The sequence below is a fragment of the Scardinius erythrophthalmus genome (assembly GCF_964197995.2).
Source record: "Scardinius erythrophthalmus genome assembly, chromosome: 8".
NCBI lineage: Eukaryota > Metazoa > Chordata > Actinopteri > Cypriniformes > Leuciscidae > Scardinius > Scardinius erythrophthalmus.
This window is the reverse complement of record NC_138228.1, coordinates 13,245,606-13,259,229: the sequence shown is the minus strand read 5'-3', so window position 1 is coordinate 13,259,229 and position 13,624 is coordinate 13,245,606. Positions and strand designations below refer to the sequence as shown.

General features: G+C 38.4%; 1 protein-coding gene across 4 annotated transcripts in view; it reads left to right on the top strand.

The window, feature by feature from the left end:
- LOC308695145 (solute carrier family 66 member 2) overlaps window positions 1–13,624 on the top strand; it is a 63,815-nt gene that overhangs the window by 10,096 nt on the left and 40,095 nt on the right. For 3 of the 4 annotated variants that reach the window (XM_081373132.1, XM_081373133.1, XM_081373134.1), the window contains exon 3: window positions 854–987. In XM_081373132.1, the coding sequence (XP_081229258.1) occupies window positions 854–987 (134 nt within the window). Of the gene's footprint in view, window positions 1–852; window positions 988–13,624 lie in introns of those variants that run through there. The other variant, XM_081373135.1, reaches the window with a different exon arrangement.

Here is a 13,624-nt window from a genome sequence, read left to right as displayed (position 1 = left end):
CTCTTTCGCGGGCTGTGACGCATTAAGCGCGCCAAGCGCGCTCATTGGTCGTGACGTCACGCCAAGGGCTCAGCGGTAGGCTGCTGCAGTTGCCGCAGGGCAGCCAATGGGCACGCTAGTTAGCTTGCCCTAGGTCTGCAGGCTGCCGCACTGCGTTGACAAGATTATAAAAATTAAGGATAATTTTTGGCTTCAGTATCTCGAGAAAGAAAGGCTTTCCCGTAGCGTAAGCAACTACGCAATACTCGTTCCCTCTTCTAGAGAGAACAGAGGTTACGTGAGTAACCGAAACGTTTTTAAGAGTGCATGTTCCAAATGCATCTTGCTGAAAAAAAATCATTATTGATCTTTCGGCGAAAAGGCATATGATGTTGGCCAGACATCTCCAGTCATTTAGTCTACTTAAATCTGCCCCATTTTTTACAATCGACTACAAGCTCATTTTTATTTTTGATAAACCATTTCACTCGAATGTACGTCAAAATGTGGGAGAAAAGTCTCTGCTTTCATTACATTGTGACTTTAATATATAAAGAGAGCCATAAGTTAGCCATTCATATGTTGTATTCTCTGAAAAGCATAAACATTTCCAGCTCTGTGGCTTCAAAAATGGCTTTGTTTGTGTATCCGAACCAGCCCAACATAACAGCATAGCCATTAACAACATAATGGCTCAACCGATGGTGTGATTTTGGGGCAGGGTTTTCAGTTTGTTTGTCAAATGGAAAATGGCAGCACAGTCTGAGAAACCTGTTTGAAAACAGTCGTTAATTTCGCAGTGTTTGGTTTATCTAGAGGCGCAGCTTTTACAAGCTTAACCTTTAAATTAAGTATTTATTGCTTTGTTTTGCAGGATAGGCAAACAGTTTGAGCTGCCTTTGCTCCTGCAGAGTGTGGTGATGATTCTCACCATGTTGGCTATGCTTCATTTGTGCTGTTCCATCCAGAGCAGCAACCGTGTCAGTACCAAACAGCACCACATCACAGGTAATCACATTAAACAACACCCCGTAGCCAGCAGTAGTGTGAAAGTAGCTGTGCTCATCTCAATGCAATACCATTCATACATTTTTAAGTGTGGTTAAAGTGTCCAATATTTTTTGGGATCGTATTAAGACATAACTCGTTGAAAAGTATAGTGAGAATCTCTTGCATGAAAGTAGAAATTTGTTAAGTGCCAGTTATATTGATTGCTACAAGGCCTTGCCGTATTCAAGTGTTGTATTTACGCCTGAGGTGGTGTGAATGGTATATATGAAATATATATGCAAGAACATTACTAAACAGATATCGGATCTTTCTCTTGCTGTCATGTAGATGGGATTAAAAGAGCATGAATGTTACTCATTGCCTGGGGCGCCAGTCTTGTCACACATTCATTTATAATGAACATGTTAAGTGTCTGAGAATATTGGCATCACGTGGACCAGGGTGCAAACTGTGTGTAATTTCCTTTTTGCTCTTCCGCAGAATTGATTTATGATAAAGTTAGGCTTCAGTTGATTGGCTTTCTCTGGTTTTAAAACTCAATCTCACGTGAGTTTATGAGATCACTGTCTTGGAGGGAGATTATATGATAACATTTTGCTATGTTGTAATATTCAGAAAATTGAATGTGAAATCAGACAGAGCCCTAAATCACCTGCCATGTTGATTGATTAAGCTGGAGCAATAGCTCTTTCTTTTACTTTGTTATAAAGTGTGCGAAGCCTGTGTGAATGCTGACCAGCACACATTGTTGGACTTTTGTAAAATAAAATACATTTTAATGTGGTTAACCAGCAAACTGTTTTTTTTTAATGAGTCAGTGATTAACTTATGAAATAAAACCATTAATGCTGAAGCTGTAAAAAGAATCTTCTCTCTTCTCTATTTAATGAGACACCTGAGCTTTGACTGAGAGTTTTGACAGTTGTGGAAGAAACCATGGTGAAACTTTCTTGAAAATTTTGGTGAAATTCAGAGAAAGACTTTCCTAATGGTGAATTTATTTAGAAATGAAAATCAGATGGGATAGGCTACCAAAAAGGAATGTTATTAGTGTCATTGTCATTGACACTAAAGAATGATTTCAATGTTTTACAGCCCTAATTTCCCCCCAGTATACTAATAATACAGTCACAATTTGTTTTTATAGGTTTAACAAATGCATTTGTGATTTTACTTAATTAACTTTGCTTTTATAATGTGTGGAAAAGGATACACCATATCAGTTAGCTTCTGTAAAATAATTTTTTCCAACTGAAAAATAACATTTGGAAATGTTCACATTATAATTGTTTTGTTTTTGTTTAATAAAGCAGACTGTTCAGTGCTGAACATCCAGTTTCACAGAGAACTGTGTGTGTCAGCAGGTTTGCCTTAATGGCAGTTAAGGTGTCCGGTTACAGCAGGAACAGAAGGGAAGGGTGTGTGCTGGACCCAGAATAGTACGGACATCGGGTCCTCCCTCTGAACGTTAGACGTCAAATGAGACCCTCTTTAATCACTGGCTGTCCCGCTGGCTATGTGTGACCTACAGCCCACCTGTCCCTGCATAACTTCACACCTATACACACAAACACACGCACACACACACACAAGCTGTGAGTGTGAGGCTACAAAAACAGATCTTTAACCCCCCACCCCACACACACACACACACACACACACACACATACACAAACACGTGTACACTTGTGAAGGTATGCTCAAAGTAACCAATTAACCTATACGCTTTTGTATACATACTGCATGACGTTCCCTCACACGTTTCATTTGTCAGTTATGGGTAACGTAAGGTTATGTTACGTGTAAAGCTCAGGTCTGTTTAACGCTGCAGGAAATGAATTATTTTGCATTGACTCACAATGATTGCCTCAGGCTGTTCATTAGATTCCCACTGTTGTTGTTTTGACATGAATTCATAGATGTTGAGAGAAGTGTTTTGGTATGACCTTTAGGAGACCTTTAATCCTTTAGGATTAAGAAAACCAATGTCCCATATTTGTTTCATCTGTTGTTTTAGAGTATGCTTTAAATGCCAGTGAGCTTTGCCCTGGAGTTTGTGTCAGTTCTATTTCACACAGTCTACTTTTCTGTCTAGTGGCCTTTTCAGAGTATATCTGCATATTTGAGCACAACTGTGTCATGGCTTCGCAATAAGTAGCAGTTTTATTATCATCATAATGACAAAAGGAAATCTACCCTGCAGCTAACAATTACACACAATTTGGGATTGTAATATATATATATTAAATATAGGCTATAGTTATTTACGTAATATATATATTTTATATATTATATAAAATTTTAAATAGTTTTCATTAAGGGTGCATTTATTTGATAAAAATAGACCTAGTTAAAACAGTAATATTGTAAAATATTGTTACTATTTAAATATCTTTTCAATTGTGGTATATTTTAAAATGTAATTTATTCCTGTGAAGACAAAGCTGAGTTTTCAGTAGCATTTAATTTCAGTAGCACTTCAGTGTCACATGAAGATTAGATATTTGAGTGAATGGTAACACTTTTAAGCTTTTTTTTTTTTAAACTGTAAGACATTAAAAACCAGAACAGCAGAGCCCTCTTGTGGAGACACGTGGTACTTGACTTGAGTTTGATGGATAGTGCCCCCAAATGTATTTAGCAGTAATGTTTATGTATTTATTTTAATGGGAAATATATGAAGTTAAAATGAAGAAACACACTTGTGTAATTTGTTTGCAGATATTACTTGGTTTGATATTTTTCAGTGAAAAGTTTTTAAGTGTGACTCAGGTGTCTAAATACTTTTTGGGTCACTGTGAATTAAACCAGAAGTGGTTGTTTGAGCATGCTCAGTGAGTTTCTTGGATTATCTGGGCAGAGGAGTGGCAGGTGCCGTTATCTGTGCCTCGCAGAGCTGAATTGTGACCAATCAAGTGTGGCCACTTACTGGTGTGTCAGCTCTGACACTCATTTCATTACGCCCTGGTGTGTGTCCAATTGAAATTTAAAAAGTACATGTATCCAAGTGACACCATTTGGCCAATTATGCAATTGAATAAGGTTTACATTTTCAGAATTCAGTTGATGTATTTTATTACATTTTCATTGTTTATTCATTGTGTGCACATTTTCAGTTTTACAGCAGTGAGAACTGACTCATGTTTATGTGAAAAGCATAGCTGGAGCTCCCACTGTGTTGTAAATATGGTATACCTGACATAACTTTAAAGGGATAGTTCACTTTGAAATTAAATTTTGGTATGTTTTAGCTTACCTCAAGGGCATCCAAGATGTAGGTGTCTTTTATTCCGCAGTAGTTTAAATTTTGATATTTTTAGGTCAAACCGTTCTTGTCTGTCAGTCGTATAATGCAGGTCTATGGTCACGGTCTCAAAGAGCATGCACAGAGTCCAAATTAAAACAATTCCCCATCGTCCAAATTAAACAATTCCCCATCGTAAGTACACATTGATGGCCTAAGACACGAAACGAGCGGTTTGTGTGAGAAAACGAACAGTATTTATATCGTTTTTAGCTCTTATACACAGCCACGTCCAAGTGATCTGAGGGCGCGCGCGCATCCTGGTGTGTGAAGTGTACGCAGACTGGTGCATAGATATATACACTAGATGTCGCCTTAAAGACATTCGTTCCAATGAACTGCCGTAGACAAGGCGACATCTAGTGTATATATCTATGTTTAATTTGGATGATGGGGAATTGTTTTAATTTGGACTTCTCTGTGCATGCTCTTTGAGACCGTGACCATAGACCTGCATTATATGACTGACAGACAAAAACGGTTTGACCTAAAAAATATCAAAATTGAAAATACTGCAAAAAAAAAAAAACTACATCTTGGATGCCCTTGAGGTAAGCTAAAACATACCAAAATTTAATTTCAAAGTGAACTATCCCTTTAAGGTGAAAGCTTAACACTTCTGCTGTAAAGTCGCTTATGAATAATTAAGATTACATGGAATATATCATGGATCCTTGGAAGAACCTCTGCCTCTTCTTTTCCCTCTCACTGAACGTGTTTTGATGTTTTTATATTGGTTCCTGTGTAAATGTCAGAGTATGTGATATACCTATGTATGATATCAGATGGCAGGAATTAATCTGCTCACATTTCCATCCTCTTGCTAGCGGCCCTTTCACACTGGACGCGATTTTTACGCACGAATAATTCGCGCGATGGTTTTATTTTTTGATCAGCTGTTTGTGTAATGAGTGCTTTCACACCGAACGCGAATGTGCTGCGGCGAAAAAACGACTTTTTTTTTTCCGTTTCGATGTCGATTTTTTTTTTCTTTTACAGCGACAGAAAATACTTCAGCCAATCATATACTACAACGACAATGATTGTGTGGCGTAGCATTGCCAATCAACTCGGTTATCACGACTGTGAGTATGTTGTGTGATAGTTTTAGTTGTTGTATAGTCCTGTGCTGTGTAGGCTAGCAGGCTAAACTACATTTGGGATAGAAAGCTAATCGTCAAAGATAGAGATAGAGACCGTGTTTACGCGGCACATGTGATGGGTTTTGACGCAAACTATTCGCACACGAACTATTCGCTTTTTCGTTACGCATCCGGTGTGAAAGGGCCTTAAGTCAGGCAAATTGTAATGCAGTTGTGCTATTACTCATTCTATTATCCAGGCCAATATATATATATATATATATATATATATATATATATAAATGTGCTAACAAAAGTAAAAATTAAATATAGCTGCGAGCAGCGATTACGGGCCCAAGCCGGTGGTACCGCAACCCCGGTGCCTTTAGTTACCTAAAGGCACCGGGGTGGCGGTACCGCCGGCTTGGGCCCTTCATCGCTGCTCGCAGCTATATTTATATATATATATATATATATATATATATATACATACACACACATACATATATATGTATATATATATATATATATATATATATATATATATATATATATATATATATATATATATATATATATATATATATATATATATATATATATTATTGTTCAAAAGTTTGAGGTCAGTAAGATTTTTAATGTTTTTAGGAGAAGTCTCTTCTGCTCACCAAGGCTGCATTTATTGATTAAAAATACAAACAAAAACAGTAATATTGTGAAATATTATTCCAATTTAAAACAGCTGTTTTCAATTTTTAAATATTGTACATAGTAATTCATTTCTGTGATCAAAGTTGAGTTTTCAGCATCATTACTCCAGTCTTCAGTGTCACATGATCCTTCAGAAATCATACTAATATGATGATTGATGCTCAATTCATTATTATTTTCAATGTTGAAAACAGTTGTGTACAGATTTTTTTTTTTCAAAATGCTTTGATGAATGTAAAGTTCAAAAGAACTGCATATATTTCAAATATATATATTTTTAACATTATAAATGTCTTTACTGTAACTGTTGATCAGTTTAACTCATCCTTCATAAATAAAAGTACTGATTTATTTTATTTATTTCCCCCCAAAATAAAATTTTAATTATTACTAACCCAAAACTTTTGAGCGGTAGTGTTTAACGTTACAAAAGCTTTAGATTTCAGATAAATGCTGTTCTTTTGAACTTTCTATTCATCAAAGACTGTACACAACTGTTTTCGACATTTAAAATAATAATGAATGTTTCTTGAGTATCAATCATCATATTAGAATAATTTCTGAAGGATCATGTGACAGTGACGACTGGAGTAATGATGCGGAAAACTCAGCTTTGATCACAGGAATAAATAACAGCTGCTTTCTATTTTAATATATTTTAAACTGTTTTAAATTGGAATGATATTTTACAATATTACTGTTTTTGTTTGTATTTTTAATCAAATAAATGCAGCCTTGGTGAGCAGAAGAATCTTCTGTTATGTGCGCGCCACAGACTGCACGCACGTCCGCTTAGAGTTCCGCCTTTTGCCTTCCGTCAATATTACGTTATTAGAAAAATATTTTTTTAGAGAATCGATTTTTTGACATTTGTGAATCGATTCAGAATCGTCCACGTCCGCATCGCGATGCATCTAAGAATACATTTTTTCTCCCACCCCTAGATTTCATACAACAGGTTAATAAACAGTTACAATTAAGTCACTTACTGTACATTTTAGATGCAATGTTGACTGTTTTTGTTCTGTTTCAGCAGCGAAAATAGTTAAACAAAGATCACGGCAGAACCATCACGCATCACGTGTTTTCTCATAACTGAACGATTCAGCATTTTTAACGAATCGGTTGACTCAAAGATTGAATGATCAATCCATAAACATCTGTCTTAATCATGATCGACTCATTCGAACGAATCGTTTGAACGAATGAATCAATGACTCGCTTATTAAGATGGATGCCTGGCGACACCTAATGGCGGTTTAGTGTTGTTTAAAAGCATCATTCTTTCCCACATGTGTGTGATTTGTGTGTGCAACATTATCATTATTTTTCTTTCACTATTATATTAGCGATTTAAAAGCACCCACTCGTGTCACACGTCGATTAACCGGTGGGAAAATATCCTCAGACACATACCTAATAAATGTATATTTAAATACAATATTGGCCTACCTGGTAAAAAGTTTTATATACTATTTTGATGTCCTTTTGGACACAAGAGGGCAGTATAGCCCTATGTTTGCTTTTTTGTTGAACCAAATAGCACTAAATAGCCTGTTTTAACTTTTTCATTCTTCTTGAATTGCAAAAACAGAATAAAATGGGTTTAGTTGTGATATTTGTATTCTTTTATATAGAAATAAATGGTATATAATTACATTTTTAGAAGATTTTTAGTGTTTCCTTTTTGGACATTACTTTAATCCCTCGCCATAGCAAAACCGTTTGAGATATTTATTATCCATTCACAATTTAGCATATTTAATGTAGTTTCATCATGTTGAAAAAGTTTGGTACGAATAAAATAAATAGTTTAAGAGGAGTGGCTAAAAATTCAGAGGCTGATTTTGCAAAAAAATTCACATTCAGACCAAAATATCTGACTTCCTGATGGCCAGAGCTATTGAATGTAAATTAGAAAGTTGTCCGGCTTGATGAGAACAATATACAAACTGTTTTTTCTTTACTGTAGTTAAAACTAACCCCCCCACTTTTGTCAAAAGCATGTTGAAAGTGACACACTTCCTGCTGCCAGTTGGTGGCGCTATAACTTTGACTCACAATAGCTACATCCATCTAATCGGCCTCTTACCACGAACACACTGCTGAAGTTTCATCAAGATCAGTTAATGTATGCAGAAGTTATTCCACTTCCGTGTTTCTCTTTTCTCGCCATAAATTCGATTCCTCGCCACAGGCAAACCGTTCGAGATATCAAAAATCCGTCCGCAATTTAGCATCCTCAAAGTCTTGACTACATGCACACCGAGTTTGAAGGGGACACGGTGAATTTTCTAGGAGGAGTATTTCACATTCCACAGCAAGCGTTTTCCAAACAACCCATAATAGCCGACTTCCTGTTGGGCTGGCGTAAAACTTGACCGGGGTAAAGTTGTTCGGCCCGATGAGATCTATATGTGTACCGAGTTTCATATTAATTCATGCGAGCGTGTTTGATATATGGATCAAGTTTTAGAACCCCGTTCAAGGGGGCGCTGTTGAGCCCCCCAGCCACGCCCGGGTACCAGCTTCAGCCCGTCCCTGATGGCCGTGGGTTCTGACCTGTGTGCAAAGTTTCAAGAGTTTTTGAGCACGTTAAGGACCCCAAAAGCCCCTGAAACCTTGATTAACAATATAAAAGCAATAGTCAAATCCCCCCCCTCCCCTCACACACACACAGACACAGAGAGAGGGAGAGAAAATTCTTCAGAAAATCCACATTCAAACCAAAATATCTCTCTTCCTGTTGGTCGGAGATGGTTCATGTAAATTAGAAAGTTGTCCGTCTTGATGAGAACAATACACATACCAAGTTTTGTGATTCTAGGAAAAACTAAGCCCCCATTTTTGACTAAAGGTGGCGCTACTGAGCCATTCCACCACGCCCGTTTCTGAAACTTTGCACATGTCTACGGGCTAATAAATGTGATGTGTCTGTTGAGTTTCATGCAATTTCAAGTATGTTAAGAGTCTCAAAAGCATCAAAAAATAATATTAAAGTTTGATGCGTTGCCACGGCAACAGTATCTAAGATATCAATAATCCTTTCACAGGTTTACATCTGCCGTGTGTCTACATTGTACACATAAAGTTTGAAGCAAATCGGGTAAAAATAAGACACTGATTTCAAAGCATTTTGAAAGTGATGTACTTCCTGCTGCCTGTTGGTGGCGCTATAACTTTGACTCACAATAGTCACATCCATGTGATCGGCCTCTTACAACGAACACACTGCTGAAGTTTCATCAAGATCAGTTAATGTATGCAGAAGTTATAACACACTTCCTGTTTCATTTTTTCGCCATAAATTTGTTTCCTCGCCACGGCCAAACCGTTCGAGATATCAAAAATCCGTCCGCAATTTAGCATCCTCAATGTCTTGACTTCATGCACACCGAGTTTGGAGGCGAATCGATGAATTCCCTAGGAGGAGTACATTAAATTCCACAGCATGCGTTTCCAAACAACGCTAAATAGCCAACTTCCTGTTTGGCTGGCGTAAAACTTAGAGCACGAAAGTTGTTCGGCCCGATGAGATCTATATGTGTACCGAGTTTCATATTATTACATGCAAGCGTGTTTGATTTATGGACACGTGTTTGGATCCCGTTCCAGGGGGCGCTGTCGAGCCCCCCTGCCACGCCCGGGTACCAGCTTCAGTCCGGCCCTGATGGCCGCGGGTTCTGACGTGTGTGCAAAATTTCAAGAGTTTTCGAGCATGTTAAGGGCCCCAAAAGTGCCCGAAAGGTTGACAAAATAATAATAATAATAATAAATATAGCTGCGAGCAGCGATTACGGGCCCAAGCCGATGGCACCGCAACCCCGGTGCCTTTACCTAAAGGCACCGGGGTGGCGGTACCGCCGGCTTTGGCCCGTAATCGCTGCTCGCAGCTATATTATATATATATATATATATATATATATATATATATATATATATATATATATATATATATATATATATATATATATACATACACATGGCTATAATGAACAGGCTGCGATGTCAAGATTGCAATGCTTGAATGTGTGTGTGTGTGTGTGTGTGTGTGTGTGTGTGTGTGTGTGTGTGTGTGTGTGTGTGTGTGTGTGTGTGTGTGTGTGTGTGTGTGTGTGTGCATGTGTGTTCATGTTTTTCTATCCCGGTGGGGACTTCAACCTGAATGCACACAGACTCATGGGGACTCGTGTCACAGTGGGGACCTAAATAGAGGTCCCCATGGGTAAACAAGCTTAGAAATCATACACAATGAGTCTTTTTGGAAATGTAAAAATGCAGAAAGTTTTCTGTAATGGGTAGGTTTAGGGGTAGGGTTAGTGTGAGGAGATAGAATATACAGTTTGTAAAGTATAAAAACCATTAAGTCTATGGAGAGTCCCCACAAAGATAGTAAACCGTGTGTGTGTGTGTGTGTGTGTGTGTGTGTGTGTGTGTGTGTGTGTGTGTGTGTGTGTGGCGTGGGCGCGATGGAACAGTGGACACATAAAAACATACGTCATTATACAGGACGACATTCAAACTGCAAAGTGTTAACTTATATTTGTGTACTGTCGCAATAAGACACAACATTGTGCTTTTGTAAAATAATTTCAAGCAATCCACCCCCCTGAAAGGCGCTAATTTTAAAATTAAACTAAAATGCTCATGGCTGCACGGGCATTCATGGTGCGCATCCACGACAAGGAACGAGCTGAACAAAGTGGACGTTTTTCAGTTTATTCCTACTTCCATAGGAATTCATTTGAAACGCCCGCTCAACCGCTCACCCTGTGGTCTGTGTGAGTCCTAATGCCCCAGTGTAGTGCCGGGGACACTATACTGCCAAAAGAGCACCGTCCTTCGGATTAGACGTTAAACCGAGGTCCTGACTCTCTGTGGTCATTAAAAATTCCAGGATGTCCTTCGAAAAAGAGTAGGGGTGTAACCCCGGCATCCTGGCCAAATTTGTCCCTTGGCCTCTATCCATCATGGCCTCCTAATCATCCCCATGTACTGATATACTGATTGGCTTCATCACTGTCTCCTCTCCACCAGTAAGCTGGTGTGTGGTGGGCGTTCTGGCGCAATATGGCTGCCGTCGCATCATCCAAGTGGATGCTGCACATTGGTGATGGTTGAGGAGATTCCCCCCATCTATGTAAAGCGCTTTGAGGTCTCAGAAAAAGCGCTATATAAATGTAACAAATTATTATTATTATTATCAACCACTATCAATGTCAGTGCGGACGAAAATATTTTACTTTCGTTTTTAAGTTTGCGATTCAAAAGCCCCCAGCGGTGTCACACGTCGATTAACCGGTGGTAAAATATTCTCACCGTCACATACCTAGTATATTTTTATGTAAATACAATAGGCCTACCTGATTTTGAACACAAGAGGGCAGTATAGCCCTATGAATGACTTGACTTTTATGAGACTAAATGGTACAATTACTATTTTTAAACTTATAAATAATTATTAAATTAAAAAAAAGAATAAAATGAGTTTGGTTGTGATATTTGTATACTTTTATAGAAATAAATGGTGTATAATTACATTTTTAGAAGATGAGGCTTTTAGTGTTTAATTTTTGTACATTACTTCAGTCCCTCACTATAGCAAAACCATTTGAGATGTTTAATATCCGTTCACAATTTAGCATCTTTAATGTATTTTCATCATTTTGAAAAAGTTTGGTGTGAAAAAAATAAGCCAGTTTGGAAGAGTAGCTAAAAACTCAGAGTCTGAAATATCCCAAAAATCCACATTCAAACCAAAATATCTGACTTTCTTTTGCTCTGAGCTAATGACTGTTAATTAGAAAGTTGTCCGGCTCGGTGAGACCAATATATATACTCATGTTTGTAACTGTTGGTAAAACTAACCCCCCCACTTTTGTCAAAAGCATGTTGAAAGTGACACACTTCCTGCTGCCAGTTGGTGGCGCTATAACTTTGACTCACAATAGTTACATCCATCTGATCGGCCTCTTATCACAAACACACTGCTGAAGTTTCATCAAGATCAGTTAATGTATGCAGAAGTTATAACACTTCGTGTCTCTCTTTTCTCGCCATAAATTCATTTCCTCGCCACGGCCAAACCGTTCAAGATATCAAAGATCCGTCCGCAATTTAGCATCCTCAATGCCTTGACTTCACGCTGACCGAGTTTGGAGGCGAATCGATGTATTTCCTAGGAGGAGTACATTAAATTCCACAGCAAGCGTTTCCAAACAACCCATAATAGCCGACTTCCTGTTGGGCTGGCGTAAAACTTAGAGCACGAAAGTCGTTCGGCCCGATGAGATCTATATGTGTACCGAGTTTCAAATTAATTCATGCAAGTTTGTTTGGTATATGGACCAAGTTTTAGAACCCCGTTCAAGGGGGCGCTGTCGAGCCCCCCTGCCACGCCCGGCTACCAGATTCAGCCCCGCCCTGATGGCCGCGGGTTCTGACCTGTGTGCAAAGTTTCAAGAGTTTTCGAGCACGTTTAGGGACCCAAAAGCCCCAGAAACCTTGAAAAACAAATGAAAAAGTAAATCTCACTCAACTGACAAATCACCCCCACCCCTCACACACTCAGAGACAGAGAGAGAGAGAGAAAATTCTCCAAAAAATCACATTCAAACCAAAATATCTGACTTTCTGTTGCTTTGAGCTATTAAGTGTAAATTAGAAAGTTGTCCGGCTCGATGAGAACAATATACATACCGATTTTTGTGATTCTAGGAAAAACTAAGGCCCCATTTTTGACTAAAGGTGGCGCTACTGAGCCATTCCACCACGCCCGTTTTTGAAACTTTGCACATGTCTACTGGCTAATAAGTGTGATGTGTCTGTTGAGTTTCATGCAATTTCAAGTATGTTAAGAGTCTCAAAAGCATCAAAAAAGAATAATAAAGTTTGATGCGTTGCCATGGCAACAGTATCTAAGATATCAATAATCCTTTCACAGGTCTTTATCTGCCGTGTGTCTACATTATACACATAAAGTTTGAAGCAAATCGGGTAAAAATAAGAGAGTGATTTCAAAGCATTTTGAAAGTGACACACTTCCTGCTGCCAGTTGGTGGCGCTATAACTTTGACTCACAATAGTCACATCCTTGTGTTCGGCCTCTTACAACGAACACACTGCTGAAGTTTCATCAAGATCAGTTAATGTATGCAGAAGTTATAACACACTTCCTGTGTCCCATTATTCGCCATAAATTCGTTTCCTCGCCACGGCCAAACCGTTCGAGATATCAAAAATCCGTTCGCAATTTAGCATCCTCAATGTCTTGACTTCATTCACACCTAGTTTGGTGGCGATCGGATGAATTCCCTAGGAGGAGTATTTCACATTCCATTGTATGCATTTTCCAAACAACGTATAATAACCGACTTCCTGTTGGGCTGGTGTAAAACTTAGAGCACGAAAGTTGTTCGGCCCGATGAGATCTATATGTGTACTGAGTTTCATATTATTACATGCAAGCGTGTTTGATTTATGGACCAATTTTTCCGACATAATTCCAGGGGGCGCTGTCGAGCCCCCGTGCCACGCC